The sequence below is a fragment of the Camarhynchus parvulus genome, chromosome 2 (genome assembly GCF_901933205.1).
Source record: "Camarhynchus parvulus chromosome 2, STF_HiC, whole genome shotgun sequence".
Classification (NCBI taxonomy): domain Eukaryota; kingdom Metazoa; phylum Chordata; class Aves; order Passeriformes; family Thraupidae; genus Camarhynchus; species Camarhynchus parvulus.
In genome coordinates, this window is record NC_044572.1 from 117835855 (window position 1) to 117863021 (window position 27167).

Sequence of the window (27167 nt, forward strand, 5' to 3'; positions counted from 1 at the left end):
GAAGCTGTAATTAATTAAGCAGTTGTCTTGGGATGGTGATAATGCCTAAGCCTGTCCTCAACCATCAAATGGATCAGCTGTTTTTCAGAAAGATTTGCAGCTGTGCAGTTTCCAGGAGAACTTTTGTATCCTACTGTATGACTTGTTTTCACAAAACACTGGAACTTGTGAGGTTTGTTGTTGGAATCTTGTAAAATTCTGGAATTCCACCTGTTAACATCCTTTTTCCCAGGTCCTTGGGGAAATAGATTATCAGCATCATAATAATTGCCAGTCTCTTGCACTTAAAATGTTTAGGTGGCTCTATGTAAAGGGAGATGTTCATCTCTCCTTTGTTCCCACTGCAAGACTGGTCAAATGTGTTGTGAAGGGTTTTTATATTTACTGAGTCATCTGAGATTGGCCTCATCAAGAATGAGGACAGAAAATAATGTGGGAGAATAATATGAATAGTTGCAAAATAAATCTTACTTGGCTATTTGCTTGATAAGCTCTGCAAAAGCACTGAAGACTAAAAGGATTTGAGGGCCTCATTTTTCATGCTGTCCCCTGCCTGTCTTCCTTATTCTTTGCCCTGTGACTTGAAACTGTTTTCTTCTGTACTACTTAAATGTTGTAAGAAATATTGTCACCAGTGGCTTAAAGGAGCTTAGGGCAGATGATCTAACTGGTCTTCCTGACCTCCCTGTTTGAAATGTACCTATTGATGTATTTAGGGCTCTTATTAGAAGAAATGATGCTGACCTTCTTCTCTCTCCTTGGTTTCTTCAGAAAGTCATCTAACAATGCCTTTTTTTCCTTTTAATTTAGTTACAGATAAGCACCAATTCAAACCCGAACACATGCTGTACAGATTCCGATATGATGATGGAACATACTATCCCAGAAATGAGATGCAGGATGTCATCTCCAAGGTACAGAATAAAATAGTTGCTATTATTGGAAAGAGCGCATCAGAAACTGAGATTCTGCTTGAAAAGTAATGTAAGATTTGCTGGGATAAACAACATCTCCTCACAGTTACCAATCTATATTTACGTGAATCAAATTCAGTTTTCCATTTGTAAGCTTTTTGTTAATTTTTACGCATTTTAAATACAAAATTAGTTTACTATTATGTAGTTATAGTTGCTATTCAGTGGTTTTATATGCAGGATGCATTGCTTGTGTTTCTGGATAATCCTGAAGCTGAGGTTCAGTCTGTTGTATTTTTCAGTCTCATCTCATAGATATGAAGATATATGTAGGAAACTGCTTTCAGATTTCACTAAAATCTGAGTGTCCTTTGTTAGTGTCTTAACTAGGCAGTAAATCTATAGTTACATAGATGTTTAGACATAATAGGTTATACTACCCATCTATGTTGCTGGCAACAATGAAAAGATTGATCAAACTTTCCTTTAAACTCATTAATATTCAAATTTGTCATGATTTGGAGTCAGTAGAAAATGTCTGCATTTGGGTATTACACTGAAGTATAATTTAATTTTTGTTGCACTATAATTTAATTTTTGCTCCACTTGTTAATATGAAGTGCATCCAGAGGAATCTACAATACTGAACTCCCAGGCAGAGCAAAGTAGGGTAGAATCTAATTTGACACAACTTTTAGTCATTATGCTTGCATATTGTAAACATAATTGCTTTTTGATAGTTTCCTAAGTAATACTAATGTGTTTTTATTTTTTAAAATACTATTTTCTGATGGTAGTTTCTTAAACTACTGCAGATGTATAATTTATTTGCTTTTAATAGAAAACATTTCTAATCTTTAAATCTTTTTGCATTTTTAAAATGGATTAGTTATAATTCTAATTTGTAAGCAAAGTATTGATGCATATAATGAAATGCAGTGGTTTTTACTGTAATTACACAGTTGTGTGTAGAATAGCAATCACTGTTTGGGGCAACCTTAATGCATGGATATGTTGATTTATTTTTTTGTGCACTTTTCTTTCTAAGTATTTCAAGCCTTCAGAATTATTTAATCCTACCTTAAAGCTAATCTGTTTTGCACATGTCTCAGTAAGCTTAGGTTAGATAGGAAATGTTTTCGTTCTCATAATTTATTCATCAATATTGTTATCGGGAATCATTGTTTTGGCACATGAAAATACATAGGAATTTGAACAGATCTTTTTACTATGTAAATGAAATCCACTGACAGCATTCAGGCTTCCTTACCATGTCCCTGCCTCTTGTCTGTGATGTGAGTGTGTGGTTGACTCACCACCTCTTTCTCTTTAACAGGGTGTACGACTGTACTGTCGCCTTCACAGTCTCTTTACCCCAGTAATTAGGTGAGTCCAATTGGGAAATCCTGAGGGAGTCATTTGGAAGAAGTACATGATCTGAAGATACTGTGTTTGAATGTAGGAACCTAACCCATCCTTTCAAGATTGGTCTTTTGAGAGTAATCAGATAAGATTGAAACGCTGTCAAGACAAAAAGCGTAACTGAACCACTAAGTGGCTGCCAACTCTGCTCAGTGTAACTTTTTAATGGGTTTCTAGAGCCTCCTAGGTCCTGATGGATATGCTTATATGCTTTCTGTATATATTAGTGCACTCCATTACTAATACACCATTACCTCATTTGAAGATTCCCAGAACAGCACACCTGCCTTCATACTCCAGTGACAATATCACCCAAATAAGTTGTGATCAGCCTCCTCCTTTCAGTCTAGAAGAAAGGCTTCATTTGCTATTTTTTTCCTCCAGAGAAAACTTCTCAACCATTATTAAGTGTTCAATTCATGCTTGCACTAACTTGCTTATAAATGACAAGTATTTTTCTCTTTCTTCTGAGCTTTTGTTTGATTTTGAAAAATTGTTTTGTGTTATTTTGAACAGGGATAAAGACTATCACTTGAGAACCTACAAATCTGTGGTTATGGCTAACAAATTAATAGATTGGTTGATTGCCCAGGCAAGTAGACACCTCTGGATTTATGTATGTTTCATTTAAATTCTGACTTAAAAGTTAGTGATATATCAAGAACAACATACAAACGCTTTATATAGTGTAATCCTCTTAAACCAGTAAAGTAGCAGAAATCAGCTGTCATCAGCTATGCTTTTCATCCCTATAGTGCTTATCTTTCTGATCTGAAATTGAATTGAAATGTTTTGATGACACTTAGCTTTGTGATTCAGCATATAACACTGTCCATAGCTTAAAATGTAATGAAATGAGAAACTCTAAATTACTAACTAGATGAGCAAAAGTCAGTACCAATTTGCTGCCAGCAATTCAGTTTCATTTTAAATGAAAAAACAGAGAAAAAACATGATATCCTGCTCACTCTGTCAACATGCACTAGTTCCATAAAATAAAAGTTTAAAACTTTGATGCTTATAGGTTCTGTTGTGTTCAATTTTTATGGAGAATGCAGCCTTGCTGAAGTCTTTTCCTATTTATTTGTAATTACAGAGTGTTATAGCATATAGAGGTCCCTTCTAACCCAAACTGCTCCCTGATTCTATAATAAACATGTATATACTGGTTTATATATGTGTGTGTATATATATATCTGCTAGAAATGTGTAAATAAAGGTGGTGGTGACATATATAATCTACAGTAATTGCTATCCTGTGGGATGATGCCATTGTGCACAATTTCCATTTTGCTAATATTTTAAAATACATTTTAAACATGTAACTGTAAACATGTACTGTGTTTTCACAGGGGGATTGCCGGACCAGGGAGGAAGCTATGATATTTGGTGTAGCTCTTTGTGATAATGGGTTTATGCACCATGGTAAGTAAATACATTCTGTACGAGTTATGCTTACTTTCTGTTTAATGTTATCTGCACAGTTGGAAGGAAATGCAGGGGCTGATAAAGATATTACAGAACAGATGGAAAGTTCTTCTATTGTATCACTAAAGAGATTGATGCTACAGTCTTCAAGGAAAAAAATAGCTATTGTATACTCTGAAAATTATATCCAATTTTATAGCATGTGCTGGGGAATTAATCCGCTAAAGGATTTAGTGGGGGCAGTTTTATTAGTCACTTTGCAAGAAATGTCTTAAGAAAGTAATGCTTGTTGGCACTGATGAGACAATAAAAAAATCATGTAGGAAAGAAATGTGAGATTTTGGGGAGAATTAATAAGGTATGAAGGAGCATGACTTCAAAAAAGTGGGAGAAAGCAGATTGGAGAAAAATGAGAAAATTATAAGGATAGTAAAGAACAAAGAAGGGAGAGGAGACCAGAGATACGTGCAGCACCAAAATTAAGGTGAACAGGGACGCATTTAATACCATCAGAGGGAAGATTTCAGTGGAAGGATTGAAGTAGTAGGTCATTTACTGAAATGAAAAGAGGAAGAAATACTTTTTTCAGTTTGTTTAGACAAGGGGTTGAGAACATACTCTCCTGTATTGTTCATTCTTTTTCCTTTGATTTTTGAACACACAAACTGCGTCCACTGGCTGTTCTGCTTGCTTTCACATCTCCAGCAAACCTGTTTCTAATTCTAAACCCAGCATGCTTCACTGTCTGGAGAATGCCAGAACTTGGTGGTGAGAATCTTCAGCAGCTGTCCAGCAGAACTTTTCAAAATCATGTTTTAAAATCCCTTTTAGGGATAACCCTTGTGCTTAGTATTTTCACTAAAACTATTTCAGGCTAATACGTCTTGCTCAGATTGTCGGAATCCAGATATTGTAGATGAAAAAATTTGCTTAGTGATACGTATCTCTCTGTAATGAATGCAAGTAACAATTGTTGTCTATGTTAAAAGATTTCCCTGGATTCATACACACCAACGATAGTTTGCTAGCATTCAATATGTGTATGCATGTTGAGTATTTAATGGTTCATGAAAGACATGATATTCAAAAGTTGAAAGGAAAATAAAGATTAATATGTCTGGGTTTCTGTCATACAGTGTTAGAGAAAAGTGAATTTAAAGATGAGCCACTGCTGTTCCGTTTTTATGCGGATGAAGAAATGGAAGGATCAAATATGAAGCACAGACTCATGAAACATGATCTGAAAGTAGTGGAAAATGTCATAGCCAAGTCGTTACTGGTGAGTGAAACACCATCACTGTGTGCTTTGATGAATAAAAAAATTGGTCATAATGACAATATATTAGGACAGCTTATTGTTATTTAATGAAGACATACTTCAGTTTTTATTAATGCCTTTCTGAACAATATTTTTAAAAATTATTTTACAGATTAAATCTAATGAAGGAACCTATGGTTTTGGTTTAGAAGATAAAAATAAGGTGCCAATTATTAAAGTGGTGGAGAAAGGATCAAATGCTGAGGTATGGAATATTATAAATTATCTTCCCTGTTTTATTTATTTGATCATGTATGTATGTTTTGTACATCATGTGGGAAAGGCTATAGCGGTAGAAAGTGACAGTGAACACGTACCAAGAAAGCTGTGCCTATGAGTTTTTTCTTTTTTTTTTTTTTTGTTGTGTTTTTGTTTGGTTGGTTTTTGTTTGTTTGTTTTCTTTTTAGGTTTTTATTTTTATTTAAAATATTGTTTTGACCATTATTTTGACACTTATTTTCTGCTCAGCTAAGTTGTCATATTGATTGATGTTATAAAAGTTGTCATTTTATTTTTACATGTTTTATAATATTCCAGTTATGACATTAATCATAATTGAAATCAACATTATTGGTAGAATATGAAATGGGTATAGTGCTAGTCTGCGAGTTGCAGTTGATATATTTCATAGTAAAGGATGTATCAAGCTTTAGATAAAATCTGGGATTTGAGACCCTGAATGAATAAATTACAGCCTTCCTGTTTGGTAGCATTGCTTTATAATCTTTTTGGGTTAATTAAGATTCTACTGAGCAGCATGGGAGTGTCTGTATATGTAAAGATAAAGTATGATGCTCTTTCATAAGAGAAAAACTTGGACTTAGATTTCAAGGCTTTCTAAATCTCATGGTGGAGTATAAATTTAAATTATAAATAGATGCAGCAAATGAATAATATAATTCAGCCACAGAGCTAAATGATCTGATTTCTATCAGTCAGGTTCTGCCATATTCTCAGATGGCACTAGGCCTTTGCCCATACCCTGAGCCACTCTTTGTACTCCTGCAGTTCTACTGTAATGGTGCTTTTCTTGTTAGATCAAGGTTTAAAACCTCTTTGTTTTGGAACCTAGCAAATATTCACTTACTAAAATATTAATTGGGTCTTTCTTTATGAAAAGAAGCTTTAGTTTCTTTGGAAAATGGTGGATGAAAAATTAAGTACTGTCATAAAATAAATAGCTCAATCAAAGCTGTTGAGTTAATTACTAAAAAAAATGAACTGATATTGTAATACTGTCACAAAAACTTGATTAATACTAGGTCTTGTATTTAGCTGTCTTCAGAATGAGTGTTTGCCCTTCACATGGATTTAACCAGTTTTAGAAACATTTTGTGGTGTAAGTCCCTTGTGCATGGTATGTGAAGGAGTCATATAGAATGTAAAGAAAATGTGAATATAATTTTTTTTCTATTGGGGTTGCATGCCAGCAAAAGAAAACTTAATGTTAGTGGTTATAACAAGCAAACATGTACACAACTGTTGTTATTTTCTAGATGTCAGGCTTGGAAGTTGGGAAGAAAATCTTTGCCATTAACGGTGACCTGGTTTTCCTGCGACCCTTCAGTGAAGTGGATTGCTTCCTGAAAGCCTGTTTGAACAGCAGAAAGCCCCTGAGGGTTCTTGTGAGCACCAAACCTCGAGAGTAAGTTATCATTCCTTTGGGAAATTTTACAAACAACAATTGAAGGGAATTTTCAGACCAGTGGAACTTCAGAGAGCACTACTGTAAAGGGGTTTTAGATGCTGTATCTGATCTGACTTTGCAAAGTCAAGCAATTTGATTTGCCTTGATTTTGTTTTATCCTATTTGTGAGTCAGCAAAAGAATCACATGAGTACTTTAGATCTTCAATTCTGCCACTGTAAATACATGCAGATACTGCAAGTTTAAATGAAATTTTGTTGACTATATGGTCAGTTTTGATCACTTATCTCGCTCTGTGTATTTAACAAATTCCTGTGTCTGGGGATTAGTTGCTGGTTTGTCATTGTCAGACTCTGTGGTCCCATGGGCCCCTTCAGCTTGTGTGTTGGTTGTGTAAACAGCAGGAGGAAATAAACAGCTCCTCATCTTTATCAAACAGATGCACTTCTGTACAAAGTTTTGCCCATTCCTCCCTAAACGCAAGTTTTGTTATGTAAAAGAAATACAAAGTGGGGGCTAATAGTTGGGTTCAGTAAATATGTAAATGAGCATAAGTGTATTAGTAAAGTTAATGCAGGATTTTGCTAGGTTATACATAACAAATAAGAAGGAGACTAAGAAAAACTTGTCAGAGTAATTTTTTATTCAAAATTCACAGAATAAAGAGGTGCCATTCTCTGTTACCATACAGCATACAGAGTTCCTCTTATTCAGGAATGGCTCTGATTAAGTGGCAGATTGAAGATCTATTTCTCCTCTTGTTAAGCAAAGGTGTCTTGAGAAGTAAAATGGCACCCAGAACAGGAAAAAGAGCCAAGAAAAATAAATAAGGCATAAAGATGTTTATCTGGACTGATACAAGACCACCTGTTCCCGCCCCCAAACAAATGAAAATAACAATTAAAAAATCCCCAGACCACAGGACTGTAGAAAGCACAAAAGCATCTTGGCCTTTCTTTAATGCAAATCTTCGTTTAATTTGTGACTCAACTTGTGGGTGAATTTCAAGGTTGAGAGAGATGGTCTAGTGAATTTAGAGTTCACGGAAGTCAAATTTGTTACTCATGTTCCCTGCTTTCTGTCAGCAGCTGCTGCTAGCACAGCTGAGTTCACAGAAGACAATTGTCTCCTGAATTCTTAGCCTAAACTGCCTGTGATGGTCTTTCATTGTTATTTGCATGTTCTCAAAGCGGTTTCAGAATGCAATCGAATAGATGGTATCAATAGTGAATATATCAGTACATTAAATTATGTTATACTTACAAAATGTTTCAAGTGAAAAATTATTAATCTCTATATATTATTATATTTTAAAAAATATAGACTTCAATGAAGTTTGGATCCCACCTCTGATGATAATCATTTCCAAATGCTTAATATTATGTATACTAGAAAAAAAAAGTTCAAGAAATGATGCAATTCTGTTATTCCAAACTGCCTTTAAATTAAGTTTGCTACAGTCCAAATGTATCTTAAAATCACTTTTCAGCATCAGTTTGAATTTGTTTGCTTTTGCAATGGGAAATGGAGCTTGGGGCAAAGATCTCTGAAATAATAACAGAGCTGGCTCTGGATGGAAAGGCTGCAAAGTTAAACAGTGCACTGTTATGCATGACCTAACTAGATCTGATAAGGGCTAATGCAGCTGTGTTGCTCTTTGTAGACCCTGAGCTGATATCACGAGGGTATGCTAGTTTACTTTGGGTGAGCTCAGGGCTTAATTTGAAGGAATAGATGTGAATTTTGATTGTCAGAATCATGTTTTTGTTGGTTAGATTTGTTGGTAAGTTTATTACAAGTCATGCAAACAGTGGATGTTTCTTACTTTACAAAACTCAGTAGCTACTTTCGGTTGCTGCTCAGAAAAACTGCAATGAAACATTATTTCAAGAAAACTCAGCAAAGAGGGGCACAGGCTGCTGGGAGTGCCTGGTGCCTCTTTGCAAGGATGGGGACTACAAAGAGTTATTTTTCAGAAAGCGTGCTGTGTTTGAGGAGCTGTGTTGCAGGTGGAGGTACAGGAAGAAGTGAACAGGCTGTGCAGTATCCGACTGAATGAGCAAAAGAGAGATCAATTATTTTCAGCAATGTCAGTCTCAGACTCCCAGGAGTCTTGAACCTCCATTGTGGTGAAGAAGCAGACAGACTCAGAGCCCTGCAGGGTCATTAGCCAAAGGACTGTTAGCTGGGGTCTGATAAAGATGAAGGCTGGAGGCACATTGCAGCATGTATCACAAGAAGGTTCCTCTTTCTCTGAATTTGACAAGTAGGACTGGTACCTTTTACAACAGGTGTGGGGCTCTGGACCCAGAAGACCAAACAACTGATGAGATATGCAAAGATCCTTCTGGGGTGGTGGGGCCTCCTGAAATGACACCACCTGCACCCTGCATCAAGACCTCCTCTGTTAAGAGGAAAAGAAGGGTAGTTGTGATAGGAGACTCCCTTCTAAGGGGAATGGAGGGTCTGATATGCAGACCCAACTCACAGGGAACTCTGCTCTCTCCCAGGGCCTTGAATAAGGATTAATGGAAAACAATCCAGTCTGATTACACTCTGCTAATGACTGTTCAAACTGGCAGTGATGAAATAAAACAGGGAAGTCCAAGGGAAATCAAAAAAACTACAGTGCCCTGAGACGATTGGTAGAAGGATCAGGAGCACGGTAGTTGATTTTGGTGATTCTTCCAGTAACCAGGAATAATAACAATAGAATTGGGCAGATCCATTAGGTCAATACATGCCTCCAAAGCTGGTGACAGCAGAAAAATTTTGGGTTTGTTGACCATGGGATGATCTACTCAACACCTTGTCTACTAAGACCTGATGGGATTCATTATTTCAGAGTGAAAATGTCTTTGCAGTTGTTGGGGTCCATCAGTGCTGGTCACTTTTTAATCACCTCCTAAGGGCACAGGAGCAGGAAATTCCCAAACTGAGAAGTCAAGCAGGTGAGGTAGATGGCTGGCTTGGTTGAACAGGAATATTCCCTGGAAATAGAGCTAAAAGGGAAAGTTTATGCCCAGTGGAAGCAATGCCAAGTGACATGGGAAGAATGCAGAGATGCTGCTCACTGCTGCTGGGAGAAAATTCATGCGGCCAAAAGTCAACGGGAGTTGAAGCCGACCAGAAACGTGAGGGGACAATAAGGAGTTTTTCAAGTATATTAATGGCAATAGGTAGTGTAAAAATAACATTGGCCTGTCACAGGATGGTCACCTCACAGATGGGGACTGTGACAATGCAGAGGTGTTTAATTTATTCTTCACCTCCATCTTTGACATGGGTGGTGGTCCAAAGGGGGTCTCAGTGCCCTGAGCTGGAGATCTGTGACTGTGAGAATGATCGGCTCTCAGCCAACCCTGAAATAGTGTGAGATCTGATGCTTCAGTTGGAACTGTACAAATCTATGGGGCCTGATGAGGGTTATCCAAGAATCCTCCAAGGGCGAGCTGATGTCATTGTAAAGCCTCTCTTGATGATTTTTGAGCTGTCTTGTGAACCTGAAGAGGTGCCAGCTGACTGGAAGCTGGCAAACACCCCAATTTTCAAGAAGGGCAAGAAAGAGGACCTGAGAAACTACAGGCCTGTCAGTCTCACTTCTGTGCCTGGCAAAGTTATGGAGAAGATTATTCTGGGAGGTATTGAAAAACAGCTGAGAGACAACACAGGCATTGGTCACAGCCAGCACTGCTTCATGAGTGGAAAGTCCTGCTTATCAAACAAAATTTCCTTTTGTGACAGGGTACTTCACTGCAGTTTGCAACTTCCAGAAAAGGGGGGGTGGACACTGACCTTTTCTCTCAGGGGACCAGTGACAGGACCCGAGGGAAATGCCTGTAATTCTGTCAGGAGAGGTTTAGGTTGGATATTATTAAAAAACCTCTTTACCCAGAGGGTGGTTGGTCACTGGAAGAGGCTCCCCAGAGAAGTGGTCACAGCATCAGGCTGACAGAGTTCAAGAAGTGCTTGGACCGTGCTCTCGGGCACATACTGTGACTCTTGGAGTGTCTGTGCAAGGCCAGGAGTTGGACTTTGAGGATCCTTGTGGGTCCCTTCCAACTCAGCACACTCTGTGGTTCTCTTAAAATGTAATATGGATCTGATTTCTGCAGTCTTCTGCAGTTTCTCTGATCAGACCTGCTGTGATTTCTGGTCCCCAAGCTCTGTCCTCTTGGCTGGGAGAGACTGCCTGCCTTCCAGGGCTTTCAGTGTTGCTGTGCTGTGGCAACTTACCTAAAGATCAGTCTATTGGGTAGGAATTTTAAAACTGTGGTGGTGTTCTGATTATAACCAGCATATTCAATTTCCCTGTGAAATACATTGTTTGCTGTCTCAGCTTGTTCTTTTTTCTGATGTTTGTGGTGCATGGTATTTGGAATATGAATGCTGCAAAATCTGAAAACTGATTTGAATAAAAGTGTGGGGTTTTGCACCCTTGTAACCTACATGCTGCTGAATAACAAAATGCTGCCTTTTGCTACATCCATGTTAAATCTTTGTTTGTATCAGGACAGTGAAGATTCCTGACTCTGCAGATGGACTTGGATTCCAAATCCGGGGTTTTGGCCCATCTGTTGTCCATGCTGTTGGGAGAGGTAAGATGTAAGAGCTGTCAATGGTACTGCTAAATATACATTTAATATCTAAATGACTTGGTTGAGATGAGTCAAAATTAGGTCCAGTAATCCATTTTAGATTTTTATTTTTCCCAAAGTAACAAACAATATTAAATAAGCTCAAATGCAATTGTTTTGTGTACTTATACTCTGTAAGCTTGGATACATCCTCCAACTCTCTTTTAAAAATGTAGTTATACCAATATAGGAAAGTTAAAGCTGTGCATTCTTTGCAGATTAAGGAGTAGCTGAAGGATGCAATACAACTGCATGTTGGGAACCTGTGTGTTAATTTGTTAGGTGGTTGCGTGGTTCTTCAATATTCTGAAAACATTTTACTAAGAAATGTGCTTTTTACAAATCTTTTTAAGAGTGTTAGTGGCTTTGTCTTAGTAATTGCAGATGGTTCATGTAAATATTGTTTTGGGATGTGATTTTCAGATGCTTGCTATCCTTTTTTTTGAGCAGTGCACTTATGTTAAGAGAAGTTGAAGCATTATTTCTTGCTGTCTCATGTTGCTTACGGTAGAGCAAACAAACTGTGTTTTCAGTTATTGTGGGACAGTTGTGTCCCCTTCCCCTCCTGCTTTCGTAACTGAGGCATGAAAAGTGAACTGATCTGCAAAACAGCCATATTTGAACGGAGTTTGATGACATTTTTTCTAGGTTGTGGTGCCAGAAATTAGATTTTCAAAAGAAAGACTAATAAACTACAGACTTAGTAGCTGATGTGTTAATTATTTCTGCACCTGAATCTCAAGTCAACTGCCTATCATTATTCATTAGACACATACTTTATTCCAATTAGCCCCAACAATATGCAAGTGCTTGTTTGTGTGATTTGCTAAACCTGGAAGACTTTAAGCATGTGCTTAAATACTTTGCTGAATTGGGACCTTGGGGTTTTCTGAAGAGAGATTTGGTGGGGTTTTTTTGTTTGTTTGTTTGTTTGGTTTTTTTGCGAGAGATATTAAATAAGATGTATTTATATGTTTATTTTTAAGTCTTTTTGTGGAGAGGGGAGGTTGTGATAGCTGGTAATGGTGTAATTTCCAATGACTTTCTTTTATATTAGTTTTTAAATGCAGCTTTAATCTAATAGTGATAATTCCAAAAATGAGGGAAGCTCATGTATATTCTGCAAGTTATTTCCCTGTCAGATATGCTCAACTGGCAAGTCATGAAGTCATATTTGTCAGCCCTGCAGATTCAGTCTAGCCTTTTCCTTCACAGTCCCAACTTCTGCAACCCAGTCTGGCAGTCTCTAGGCAGGAGATTTTTACTTCTTTGGCACCTCTGTGGCAGTATCAAGAGACATTTGGAGGCAAGTGTTCAGGTAGCTAGAACTAAGGTCATACTCCAGCAGGCTGTCTTTCAGGAGTGAGTTTGAATTGCACTGAAAAGACCTGGAGAAAGCTGCTCTTTTTGTAGTGCCTATTCAGTCACTAGAATTTCCCAACGTGGTTATTCAATTGTGAAAATAAGTCACTGAACCAAATATTTTATGTGGCTTAAAGAGAATATTTTGTTTTGGTGTCATGTTGTGTGTGTCCCCCTGTCCCACCCTCAGATAATTTAATTTGAGATGTTCTACTTAATTGTCTTTGAGATTTTGTTTTAAAGCTCTAAGGCCCTCTGCTATAATTGTGTTGGTAGGGAAGATGAAAAAAGAACAATATCTTTAGAAATGTCTTTAGAATTTAGATATTTCACTTAATGATTAACATGATAATCTAGTATGCTCTTAAACTTTATGTATTGCCAGAAAACTTCTGTTTTGTATGTAAAATTGAAACACCAGAATTAAACAAGGAGCTCATAAGCTTGGGTCATATAAAAGTGTAGGCTAAGTTGTAATTAGTGACTTTCAAGATAGAGCCATTTTATCCTTTTAAAGTCCTTTTTTTTTTTGAGGTGAATTTTCCACATTTTCATATTGCTAGTCAATGTTTGTTGTTTTATGAAGCAGCCTTTCGGAAATTGTCTGGTCTCTTTTATGGAAACATCTGCTGGCAAACTCCATTTTCTTGGCATCCAGCTGGTCTACAGAAGTACTCTGTGGTCAAGAGAAGTATGTAAGGATCAGTCAGACCAGGTTCTGATTTTTAAAAAAAGAGGTTTTTTGGACTGCTAGCTTGAAAGGAGATGTTTAGAAAAAGAAGTCTGCTAACTGTGTGGGTTTTTATTAATAGGAACAGTGGCAGCTGCAGCAGGTCTCCACCCTGGCCAGTGCATAATCAAAGTGAATGGAATTAATGTCAGCAAAGAGACTCATGCAAGTGTTATTGCTCATGTCACAGCCTGCAGGAAGTACAGGCGGCCAATGCAGGTATGTCTCATTTGGTGCCCTTGCACTTTTTCTTCTAGATTTCTATTTTTGGTCAAAGTAAACAGTGTAGTGTTAATCTCTATGCACATATCTGCTGTGTTTGAGTGGGGCGAGAGGAAAGAAGGAAAGTGGGGTGGAGAAAGGAAGGAAAGCCAGCTGAAGTATAAAAGCTGAAGATTGCTCCATGGTGGTGTTCAAAATCTGCTTAGTTTCTGCACTGAAATAAATATCATAGATGATTTTTATATGGTGTTTTTAAAGGGCTGTTTCAAGCATTTCTGCAGTCCTATGCAGAAAGAATTTTGAGGTATATTCTCATCTTGATGGAGAGGGAATCACAGAGCTTTCTGCCTGCTCAGCAGAAGGAGAATGAAATACATAAAACTGATCTTTTTCCAGAATTTAGTTACACTTCAGTACACAGATAGCAGAGTGCATATATTCCATCCATAAAAGAATTCCCATTGCATTCCAGTCTTGAGAATAAGTGTATGTTCAAGGACTCAAATTTTCCTTTTTTTAAATGCATGCAAATTTTGTTATCTTTGTCATGTTAGTTAAGGAGAAAATCTGAGGCATCCAAGACACAAATTTAGGAAGAAAAACCAAACCAAGCTGGATTGTATAATGTAATTTTCCAATTCTCTGCAAGTTTTTCATAAACTGTGAACAAATATTATTAATTAACTTCACAAACTCTTCAAGTATGTGTTTACTGAGGAGAAAAATCCAATTAAAATTAAGAGTTGAATCCTTTTCCCACCCCTACTGCAGAGTTATAAGAATTATATAGTTAGAACTGGGTCATATAAATACAGTGTTTATGAAAATGTTCTTGGGATGTTTGTGTTTAAATGATAATACAGAATTGAAATTGTCACATGGAATATAGAGATCAAGCTCACCTATTCTTTAAAGGAAGATGCACTCTATTAAAAAAAAATGTCCTGTTCACTAGTACAAAAACTGGCTAGAATAAAAGATAAGTTAAATTACTTATAGCAGTTTTGTTCTCTCTGTGTATAACTGTAGACTTCCTATGGATATTAGTGACATCCAAAGATAGTTGATTAATGTTGGCTGGTGTGAATACTTGGACTTAAAAAAAATTACTTTGGGTTTTTTAATCAACTTATATAATAACTTGAATATTTTTCTTATACGTAGGGGTTTTTTTATTTTTAAAAAGTAGCTGATCATAATTCAGCAAATCACAGATAACTGAAGTTCTTTAGACAGGCAAGAAAAACTTCACTTAGGATGCAGTATTATCAAAAAACTGTGGGAGAATTGTCTAGACTGAAGTAAATGGTAGTATTCCCACTGGTGAAAAGACAGCTAAAATTTAATTTCCTATTCAGAAATTTGGTGGGGTGTTTTTATTCTTTTTGGAAAATGACTATGGATTTCTCCTGTTTTGTAAGTACAGTGCACACAGCCTATCATTTAATTACCCAGAATATTGTAGTCTCTCCTGTGGTTCCCAATTGCATAATTGAAAGGGAAGATTTTTCTGGTTCTTACATCTTTTACTTCTCAGGGTAAAAAGTCTTCCTAATTGCCTGGAGCATGAAGCTCTTCATTTCAGATTCCTTCAGTCAATAACTGCATAATTTCTGTTGGAGAGTGTTTATCTTCTGTCTTGTCTGAATAAAGAAAATTGAGACCAGATTTTACTTCTTGCAGTTTCTTTGCAGTGATACTAATCATTATTAGTGAGAGATTTATGCTTAGTTGGTTCTCCTGTAATGATTTTGAAGAACATTGCTCCAAATGATATTGCATTAGATTGGTTGTTACCTTTTGGAAAAGGGAGTTCCAGGTTGAGTAGTGAGTATTTCCTATTAGAGATTGGCATGGCAGTCTCAGTGCTGCCAAGCATTCTGTAAGAATCCATAGCTAAGCACCAAGCTTTGAGGTGAACCTGAGAAGAAGTGTGGATTTCAGAAGCATTCTTGTTGATCAGCTTCTGCACAGGTGTCTTCTAACAGTCAACATAGAGCTCTGAAAGTTAAGCTTTCTTATTCAAGTATTTCATGCCATTGAGTGGCAAGCAAGGCACAGATGAATCTAGAAAACTTAGAGACAACATACCAATGGGGTAAAGATAGAAGCTGATTGTTATATTTTAGCAAAGGATACCTAGAGGTATTTGGCACTTTGCATGAACGTTTTAACATTCAGCCTAAATTTTTGCTGTCCTTGCTTAACTTCCAATTCTTCCATGAGCTTCTTTTTGAATTAAGATTTGTCACAGTCATGTCATTTATTCTGCTGTAGCTGTTGCAGAAGGAGTGATAAACTGTTAAGCTTGTTTTAAAATGTAAAGGACAAAGAGTAATCTGGGGATGCCATGCTTGACAGGACCTTTCACAAGGGTATGATGGGCATGTGGCTGAGTTACAGGCTGGGTAGAATATGTACGAAATACATGTGGCTTCTTCAAAGGTTGAATGACACATGTAAGCCACTAATGCTGTGCTCATGTGTCACTAAGCCACAGAAGATGGTGAATTTTTGGAGCCTGTGGTTCTTTTCTTTTGCAGGGCTGCAGGGGGATGCTAATCTGTGGGAAAAAACCCCAAACATTTATTTATTACTACACTAGTAAAATATTTGTAGTCAAGGGAAATATGAGTAATGAAGGCTGTAGTATAGGTTCTTTGTGCTATTGACACATGGTGAAGGATTAACTGGGCATTCTCTGTCATTGGTTGATATTCCATAACTTTTGCTACCAGATTATTTGTGGATGCACAGCAGATTTGGTAAAGCAAAAGTTGTTTTTTTCCCCATGATTTCTTGGAGCAAAATATTTTTCAATCTGCAATTTGATTTGAAATATCTTAAATTATTTTTGACAGAGACATAAAAATTATGGATGTCATGCTGTCACAGACTTCATACTGTCTCATGACAATATATGCTGTAATAAAAAATAACTTGCCAAAATTCTCTGGATTTTTTTTTAACTTACACCTTAAAAATAGTTGCTATCAGTTGCACTTTTTCTACCTGTCTATTTTTTGTTGTTTTTCTAGCAAGATTCTATACAGTGGGTTTACAACAGCATTGAAAGTGCACAGGAAGATCTTCAGAAAGCAAACACCAAACCCTCTGGAGATGATGGAGGCGATGCCTTTGACTGTAAAGTGGAAGGTATGTGATGCTTGTTTGATCTTGTTGCTGCTAAGAATGCTGTTATAATACAAGGAAAATGTAGGCAGTGTCTTTGTTTGCAGAGAGGAAGTTTTGAGCAGATCATAAGATGTGATTTACATAAGAATTTGTTTTCTTATATATTCTAAGCATATAAATTTGACATGCAATTCTTTGAAAACCAGTATCTTTCCCATTTAGAGAAAATACTTCCATGAATACTTGGAGGAAAATCTGTTTAATTTCATTTGTAAGTAACATAAACCTAGGCATTACCTGATTTATTTTCACCACTAGTAATCATTTATGGCAAACTAGATACATTAGTCATTACTGCATGGGAAATAAAAACACAACTATCCTTCAGATTATTTTCGGGCAATTAACATTTAGATGAAACTGCATTCATCTGCAACTTGTAATTAAAGAGACAGTTAATACTTGAACTGTGCATTCATAAATGCAGTTATTGTGGTTTCATTTCTGAATGTTGACAGTTTTCATAGCGATTTTCTTCTCCTTTATTTAGAAACACTCAGTTTCCCCTGTTTTTTGGTCCTTCTTAATGCCTCTGGCTTATAAATGAAATGGAATTAGCCCCCTTCAATAACTGCTTGAAAAGAAAGTGTACTGCCTGTTTTGCAGTCCAGTATTTTAACATCTACAGATCTACTGGTGTTCTGATTTTTATATTGTTCAGCCAGGTTCTTTAATGAATGTGCTTAAATAGAATGATCAGAACAAACCCCTTTCTGGAACGTTTGCCTATGTCCTTTATAGTTCATTTAGTGGCCAGGACTTGTCAACTGATTTCTGTTACTTTATTTATTCTAGAGGTAATTGACAAATTTAACACTATGGCAATAATTGATGGGAAGAAAGATCATGTGAGTCTGACTGTTGACAATGTTCATCTGGAGTATGGAGTGGTTTATGAGTATGACAGCACAGCTGGAATAAAGTGCCATGTCTTGGAAAAAATGATTGAACCAAAGGGATTTTTCAGTTTGACTGCAAAGGTATGAAACATTTTTTGTATGTTAATGCTTATTGTGTTTAATACCAGTGGAGAAATGTGTGGATTTTTTTACTCTTATGGTTATATATCTTTCATTTGATACCTTATAATTGGTCACCCATATCTCTCTGATGTTTTGGAGGATGATTGTGTGCTCAGGAGGCAGAAAGAGTTATGTTGTCATTATAAATTGAGCCTTTAAATAAAAAGAAGGTTAAATGATCTTCAAAGTCTTCCATTCCTCCTGCCCCTCTCCTTTATTTCTTATTTATCAAATAAAACTTGAAAGAAAGTCCAAGATCTACTGAAATATCTATAAAGGCTATATACTACCCTCATCTCTTCAACATGCCTTTTAATTACTTTGCTCCCACCATTAGAGCAAGGCTTCAGTCTTTGCTGGGCAATACAGCTTATCCTGTGCCTGTTTCCTAGCTTTTTTATGCAGAATATACAGGAGGATAGCACTCAGTTTTCTTTTATGCTTTTTCAATGTGTTTGTATTCTGCCAAACTGAAGATTTTCTAGAAGTAATGAATGAATTAATTCAGCAGCTATGCATAATGTGTGCTGATCAAGTAAAAGCAGCAGATAATGTATTTCAGCGGAGCCACAGTGGTTACATTAGTAGGAAATTAGTAGTAAATCCATTATCAGACAATGTCATGAGAAACCAAGCAAAAATACTTATGGGTATAACTTAGCAGGGAATAAATTTAAGAAAACCTGTTTGCATCCCAAGCTTCATTCATTGTTGTTGTGCACCATTTTCTGTAATGTTATCAGGCTTTTCAGCTTTAGTTATAAGAGATGATTAGTAAGGGGAAATTTTCGTCAACTTGATTTCAAAACATACTTTCCTTGTTTTTATTATCTTAGATTCTTGAAGCACTGGCAAAAAGTGATGAACATTTTGTGCAGAATTGCAACAGCCTCAATTCCTTAAATGACGTGATCCCCACTGAACTTCAAAGTAAATTCAGTGTCATTTGCAGTGAGAAAATTGAGCATATCTACAGAAGAATCTCTAGCTATAAAAAGGTATGCCCTGCATGTCCTAAGTTTGATTATATTTGTCTTTTAATGAAGAAACAGGGGAATGTGGTACAGTTTAAATAACTCTTCAGAGTGTCTATGGCAGTGACAAAAATGTGGCTGAAAATTTAGCTATTTTGAAGCATGAATGCCTTAATTGAGTAATTGTATCAATTGTTTTCAAGCCATTCTCTTTCTTATCCCTTTTTTAGACTTTGGGTCGTTTGTATTCTTCCTTGTTTGCTGTGTTCAGTTGCAGAGACAATCAACTGCATATTTCCGTAAAAGGGCCGTCATTCTTGTAAATGCTTTAAACCAATACTCTAGTGAATTTGCAGATGTTAACCAAAAATGTAGCAATAACAACAGAATTGTTTTTTTTTTCCTAGTGCAACTCAAATACCAAATTTTAACCCTTTTATTCAACTTTTAGACCCTAGCATATCTGTTGATAGTAGCATCTCTGTAATTTATTAGCTTCACTTGGTTTAATAAAACATAATAGCATGGAAAAATGGAGAAGGCGCTAATTTTCATATGCTTGAGATCTTAATTAATGATGTGTAAATGAATAAATAGCCCAGACTATGACCTCTAGTTGCTGTCTGTGCATTTCTCTATAGTTGTTTAACCAAACAGGGTATAAATGAATCAACCATTTGCCATTTTGTTAATGCAAATTCATTTTCTCATCCAGACCCCTAGTTCCTCTCTCATGGAACCTAATTGTGGGGAGGTGAATTACTTTGAAGTAGTCTCAAAATAGCTGCAAAAAAGCGGGTCTGCCCTGTCTTAGTCATTTGGGGATCTGAGTTGTGACATTTAGAAACTGGTCTGTTCTGAGAGTTTATACATAAAAATTTGAAAAGAGGGGAAAAAAAGCAAAGGAAAAAGAAAGTGAATTCAGGAGCTTCACACATTTGCAGGAGGTGCATTTAAAAGACTAGATAATGATTTTTCTGTTTTCAAAGGAAAGTAGGGGAAACTGTTAGGAATACATGTAGCTCAGTAGTCAGTAAGACGAAGGCCAAAAATCAACTTGTCAGACTTCTCAAGGTGCTCTCTGTAAAGAAATGGAATAAACTGAGCTGTGTCAATGGAGGCATCACAAGAACCCTGATAGTGTTAGCAAAAATCTGACCTCTCCATTGCTTGCTTGAATTACAAACATCCGTGTTTCCAATTTGGTTAAAATTCAAATTACCATTAAAAAAAAAAAACCAATTGGTTTTCATATTAACCGTTACAGTTCAAATAAAATGCAGGTGATTTATATGTTTTCTGTAGCTGAAAAATTTGACTGTGATATATAGCCTCTACAGAGGAGGCCAAGACAGTAAATCAAATTTTGTTGTGCTTTGTGGGTGTGAAACAAACAGCCTCGGGGAAGTTTTCATAGTTCTTACACTGTCTACAGGCAGATATTCGTGATACAGACTGCACTTCAGATCTCATCTGCTCAAAAATCAGTAGTTTCACAGTTATAGCTTTTAATGACAATTAGTAATGCAGTGGATTTCAGGAATAGATGTGTCATTTTCTTGGCAAGGTAAAGGGTAACCATAGTTACAGGAGACTTTTGGAGTGCTTGAGCCCAGCTTGGCTCCTGGTTTTACTGTGAAAGTTCTAATTCTATAAATAAAAATCTTGTGGATTTCTGCAGTTCCTACTATTATTATTATCAGAACATTTTGCTCCTAATAGACCTCGATTCCAGTGCCATGAGTCCCAGATGTTTCTCAACACATATATGAGAAGAGTCTTGGTCCTGACATATGACCTGATTAAATCATAGCCAGTATTTGGTCTCTCTGGAGCAGGATGTGTGGGAGATTGAGATGTGAAATATGTACTGCTTGCAGAAATATTTTCATCATTGAATGTCCTTAGTAGCCTTCTTAACAATTTGTGCATTCTTCAGCCTTCGAACAACTCCATAATTGGATTTCTTGTAACCCTCCAGATCTTGTTGTGATCTAAAGATTTAAATGTAATTATCCCAACAAGTGTTCATCAGGCTGAAGTAATATGACACCAAAATAAACAGAAATTTAAGTCCCAGTACAGAAACATCTTACTTTGCAGAAGGGATATGTCTAAATTCAACTGAAGCATTAGTAAAAAGTTGACTGATTTGAATTTTTAATGACATTTATTAGTGAAGAAACTTTGCAAGTTAACTTTGAAATTATTCTTATGCATGAGCTGTGGTTCAAAGCTAAAGTAGATCTGTGTAATATTTTGACTGGAGAGATATTGTAATTAAAACACTGATTACATCTTTCCAGAAAAAATCTTCCCTGACAACAAACTGCACTGAAAATGGCATATATTGACAAGAATCCTACTTGTGACTGACAAATAAATCTCTTTTCTAATTGAAGAGCTTGATTGGATGACTTGATTCTGATGTAGATGTAGCTGCTGAGTGTCCAGTTCTGTCCTCACCATTTTGGGTTGACATCTTCTCATCTTAAAAACTCTAAGCCTATTCAAAACACTGCACAAAATTTAAGATGTTAGAGTCAAGGAGATGTGGCTAAACACTGTATTAGAATTAGACCATAAAAAACATTCCTCATTGCTGAGCTGATATATAGGGGGGAGAAGAGGTACTGGGCTAGGAAAGTCTGCAAAATGGGGTTTTTGCAATTTTTATGTACTAGGAATCATCAGCTTCCTAATGCCACTCAAAATAGAAGAATGGTTGAGGTTGGAATGTACCTCTGCAGGTCTTGTCCAGCCAACCCTGCTTAAGCAGGGCCACCTAGAGATGGCTGCCCAGGACCATCTTTGAGGAGGGAGATCTGACCTCTCTTCCCTGAACCTCTCTGAGCAACTGGGCCAGTGCTTAATCACCCTCACAGTGCAAAAGTGTTCCCTGACATTCAGAGGAAACTCCTGTGTTTAAGTTTGGGCCCATTGCCTCTGGTCCTGGCACTGGGCACTACTGGAAAGAGCCTGGCTTTGTCCTCTTTGCACCATTCCTTCAGGTATTCATAGACGTTGATGTGTTTCCCCCTGAGCTTTCTCTTCTCCAGGCTGGAGGGTCCCAGTTCTCTCAGCCTTTCCTTACAGCAAATGCTCCAGTCCCTGAATCATCTCAGAGGGCTCACCTCCACTGGGCTGTCTCCAATATGCCCATGTCTATTTCTGTGAAGCCCAGACTTGGACCCAGGACTCGAGGGGAGGCCTCACTGGTGCTGAGGAGAAGAGCAGGATCACCTCCCTCCAAACCCTGGCAATGCTTCTCCTAATGCAGATATAGATATAATTAAAGGGGACTTCCTCCTTCCCAAATAGGAATTCCAGAATTTGTACTTTCTGATTTTGTCTTTATTATAACTTCAGACAAAAATTTCATGGATTTTTGGGAAATAATGGCTTGAAAATGTTGGCAGGTGTTTATAAATGTCATGAGCAGTACAGCAGTTTCAGACTTGCTCCCCAGAAATTAATTTTTTATTATTTTACATGGGCAATAAATTCTATCTCTCTGTTACAAAGGTATTTATACATCTTAAAACATAATTTGCTTCAAAAAACAACACCTTAAAAATGTAAAATGAAGAATATTTTTCTTTCCTTTTTAGAGAAAGATGGAAATTATGGAGTCAAGACACTTTAAGTCAAGGATGACTGAAATATTTTAAGCTTTTATTTTCTAGTTAGGTACACAAGAATTGTTAGCTACATGTGGACACGAGAAGAGCTGATAATCAAAATTTGGTTTTCTTTCTTACTTCTAGTTTTCAAGAGTATTAAAAAACAGAGCTTGGCCTACCTTCAAACAAGCTAAGTCAAAGATTTCACCACTTCACAGCAGTGATTTCTGTCCAACCAATTGCCATATCAATGTGATGGAAGTGTCTTACCCTAAGACCTCAACTTCCCTTGGTAGTGCCTTTGGTGTACAGTTGGACAGCAGAAAACATTCTTCCCACGAGAAGGAAAATAAAAACACTGATCAAGGTAAGTTAATTGAGCTTGAAAGACCTACTTCCTGTGCTTCTGATATAGAGTCTTAAAAGGTAATCCGTTTAGGTTTATAGCCCAAATATTAAAACGGAGGACAAGTCTTATTGAAATCACCCTTCTTTTGATTTTAGTTTTATTTTACAGCATAATAACGGGTAGTCATAATTTCACAATTACTTTTTCCTAAATAGCTTGACTTTGAAATGCAAATAAAATGCAAAATTAAATAAGTACATGAATTTTAAACTGAAAAATATTTCAGTGTCTGTTAGGTATTTTACTAACTTCAAAATGTATGTTAAAGAAAAGATAATTATGAAATCCCTTTGGATTATTCGCAGGTAAACTGAATCCCATGATTTATGTCCAACATACCATTACTACTATGGCTGCCCCTTCAGGACAGTCTCTTGGCCAGCAGGAGGGCCATGGTCTGAGGTACCTCTTAAAAGAAGAAGACTTAGAAACACAAGATGTCTATCAAAAGTTGCTGTTCAAATTACAAGCTGCACTGAAAGAGGTGGAAACTTGTGTCTGCCAAATAGATGAGTAAGTAAATGTTACCATCTGGACTTGTCTTTAACTTCTCCATAGAAGATAATGATAAATCTGGGCAATGCTTTTGTGTAGCATAGGATTCAATGCTGGCTACAGACAGAATCAAAGTAAAGTAAAAAATGTAAGTGCAGGTAATGTTGTATTTTGATCTTTTTCGCAGCATGCCTGACTTTTTTTCACCACAGTTTGTAGTTTTTTTTTTCCATTTTGTAGTTTTTCTTTAGAATGTGGCAAAGTTAATTAATTTGAAGTGAGGAAAATGTGAGGCACACAATGTCACCTACAATTTCACTAAGAATGGAAACAAAGGGCAGAGGTATAAAAATGGCCTTTATTGAACTCTTCAGGTATTGCTGAATAGTCCCACAGATGAATTTTTGGGTGAGACGTTACTCACCTACAGGGAGAGCATTAATTTTTTAGAAATTTTTCAAAACCAAATTGACCTTAAGGAAGAGCTATGGATTTAGGGAGAGCCACCCTTGAGTGATTAGGACATTTGGCTTGAGTGTGGGTGGCTTAGAGTCTTATCACAGTTAGTCCTAATTCAGGACAAGGATTTATAACTTGTTTTTTCTTTAGCAAAGTGAGTAAGTTGACTCCTGGGCTATTTGCTTGGGATAAAGATGAAGAAGGATAAGAATTATTTAAGTTTTGCAAGATCCCATATGAATGGGAATCTTTCAAATACAGAAATTTGAAAGACATTTCAAATTTCTTTCAGAAATTAATTTTGAAAACAGAGACAGCAAAAATTTTTGAGTTTAAAAGACAATCTGTCAGGATCTCCAGTTTAGATAAGTCTTGTGTCATTGTTTCTCATGTTATCTTGAAGACTGTAGTGTGATTTGTCCTTTCATGCGTATTTTTTTTTTACTGTTCTCATAGTAGTTGTAATAGTTATGTAAGTAATTGTAATTATTATAAGTAATTGTAATGTATCACATACTGCAGTGGGAATGAAAGCAAGAACTGACTCAGTATTTTTAAGAAAATGTTGTTTCCTGTGCCTTTACATAGTTCTGCTACTTATCACGCTGGAGATGAAGTAAATTAATTAAATTCATGAAAATTTCAGCGCTTGAGTGCACTTAGAAATAACTATCTGTAAAGCCTGTGTTGTCTCTCTTCCTCATGGAAGTCAGAATATTATATATGGAATTTTAGTCAATACTTCAGGAAGTTCAGCTGCCAGTATGCCACACCTTTCCTTTCTACTGCCTTGAGCTTGTGATGCAAAAGCACAGGAAATTCTGAGCCTTTCTTTTGTATCAATGTATATATAAATACACACACTCACAGAAAAATTGTGCACAAACACAAGGGTTCACTTTTTTCATTCCTAAATTTTCTGTACATTGACCTTGTAGCTGTTCTTGTGTAAGGTACACAGATGTATTTAGCAAAATTTACCTTTGGCTGATTGGAAGAGTGAGACTTTGACCTTTCATGCTTTATTCCTCATGGACATTGAGTGGACTGCCAGTGAGTAATTACTGTAGAGGAAAGCAGTTCTAAAGAGGAAACAGGATAGCCAAGAGACCTACTTAAAAGTGCTGAGCAGGGAAAGAGTGAGCAGTTCAGAGGTACATGGTATATTAGAACAGTTACAGATGCTAATTAACTCTTGAGATTTAGGACTGAAGAAACAAAAGATAGAGTGACATGAAAGATAATCCAACAGCCATGTTTTAACTAGAAATTTTCATACTTAAACAGGTGGGAGGAAATGCTTGATTTTGTGCTTTTTATAAAGACAGTAGAATTTATTTTTTCTGTTGTGGCATAGTAACAGTAAAATCGATGTCTTTTTTTATTGAATTGATTATTATCCTAAACAATCCTCATTATTTTAATATTCTCAGGATGGATAATATGAACACGGTGTCTATCACAATTTTTAATTTATGTTGATATTGTGTGATAGGAAAATTGACTACTGAATGACTGTTTGGTACCCTTTATACTTAGTGTTGGAAAAATTGCTCATGCATGTTACTAGGGATTTCTGCTCTGTGTTGAGGTCAGTACTGGTCTGTGTTTCAGCTCACGAAATCTTGGGGCGGTTTTATCTGCTCAACCTCTGCTGTCAGTGAATTGAAAAATGAGTATTTCATCTGAAGAGCAGGTCTGTGAGAGCCTATGGATTGTGGCAAGGGAACATTTAAGAGAAGATTTTGTACTCCTAATATTGTCTGGGTAGGAGTTTATAAGACGGTGTGCTGATGAGTTCTGGCTGGATAAATGATGTAGCAATGACACAGAGAGAGAAATACACACAGAAAATGTATCCCCTTTCCACAGCCTCTCCAGGCTCCACTGTGCTCACATTCAAATAGTTTAATGGCATCCCAGTAGTTCTTCAGTGATGCTGAAGATACCCCACGTTGCTGCTAGGTGTTACACAGGAATAAGTCCTTTTCAAATTGTTTTCTGTATGGTGACTCTGTTGGGTTCTTGGTTCTTATGCACTCAGTGCTCTCCCACCAGCCCAGCTCTTTTTTGGAAAGAGGTCTTTTGGGAGCATACAAGAAGCTTGAATGTTTTTCAAGCCTCTGTGGACTGAGGAAAAGGCAGAGAAGGTTTTTGGTTACTGCCTTTTTTAATTCTTTGACTAACCATAGCAGGTTTTGTTTGTCAGGGTTGTGTTGACTTGGGTTGCACATAGGAGTAATTCCACAGGAGAGGATTTTTTTTTTAAGATTTAAGTTTCTCTGTTCCATTGAAATATTCTTCATAGAGATTCTCTAGTGTTAGTTATTATTCACTCATGTGTTTCTTCTTTGAGAGCTAGATATCTAAGGTAATTTTGTTTGGGATAGGCCCATCTCTGGAGAAAATGTGTTGTGCATGTACTCTGTGTTTAAGAAGAAAAACAAAAGTATATTTAAGCAAGATTACTGGGGAGGGCATGTATCCAGGTTTTTATTTTAAACTCCCTGGACTGAGTTTTTAACAGCACATCAGCGACTTCAGTAACTACTTTCTCCAGGACTTGGTAATCCAAAGTTCCATCTTTTGTCCGTGATAGTTCAGCAAAAAAATTTTCCTTAGAAGAAGAGCCTGCCTGTTGAGAGAAATGGAAAAGCCCCCTTAGGAAAAGTTCCAGCTACCTTAATCAGTCTTTTACTGAGCTCTTGGCAGCAGTGACTAAACAGTCACATAAAAGAAGGGGCAATAATAGTCTGTCTGTGTCTTGACAAATAATTACTCAGGGGAAGATATTTTCAGGAGCTGAAATTGCAGTTCATTATACTTGTTTCTTAATCTTGATTATTTTCTTGCCACAACAAAATCCCCGAGAAGTTACTAGACTTAACTTTTATTTTTAAATGGATGGGAGTGGGAGCACAAGAAGAAGCAAAAGTAGAGATTTATCTTTGTCCTTATCTCATCTTTAAGCAGGCAGAACTAGATGGTCTTTTTGGAATGGACCTTTTGGTTTAGGAGCAGCATTAGAATGTTCTGCCATGAATTTGTCTAATCTTTTTTTGAACCCCTTAGATATTTCTTACTAAGAAAATAAGTTTTACAGGTATGAAGGACTGATTTCCTAGGGTTTCTGCTTCCATAACACATTTATTTTAGGACAAGTTCAAAAACACATATGCTTTAGCATGAGATTGACACTGAACACTGATGTAAAATATGGGTCCCATCTCTCTTCCTGTACTCATGAAATTGTGCTTGCCAGTGAGTGGAAAGAACTGGGTTGTGATTTTCTACTGATATGAAATGTTAA

General features: G+C 36.6%; 1 protein-coding gene across 2 annotated transcripts in view; it reads left to right on the forward strand.

Moving 5' to 3' along the window:
- The window catches only part of PREX2 (phosphatidylinositol-3,4,5-trisphosphate dependent Rac exchange factor 2), a 172747-nt gene that overhangs the window by 75364 nt on the left and 70216 nt on the right, over positions 1–27167 (forward strand). For both annotated transcript variants that reach the window (XM_030944089.1, XM_030944088.1), the window contains 14 exons: positions 811–914; positions 2251–2300; positions 2853–2928; positions 3689–3761; positions 4901–5043; positions 5195–5287; positions 6579–6727; positions 11242–11327; positions 13541–13677; positions 16719–16836; positions 17671–17855; positions 18734–18895; positions 22639–22861; positions 23209–23416. In XM_030944089.1, the coding sequence (XP_030799949.1) occupies positions 811–914; positions 2251–2300; positions 2853–2928; positions 3689–3761; positions 4901–5043; positions 5195–5287; positions 6579–6727; positions 11242–11327; positions 13541–13677; positions 16719–16836; positions 17671–17855; positions 18734–18895; positions 22639–22861; positions 23209–23416 (1807 nt within the window). The remainder of the gene's footprint in view (positions 1–810; positions 915–2250; positions 2301–2852; positions 2929–3688; positions 3762–4900; positions 5044–5194; positions 5288–6578; positions 6728–11241; positions 11328–13540; positions 13678–16718; positions 16837–17670; positions 17856–18733; positions 18896–22638; positions 22862–23208; positions 23417–27167) is intronic.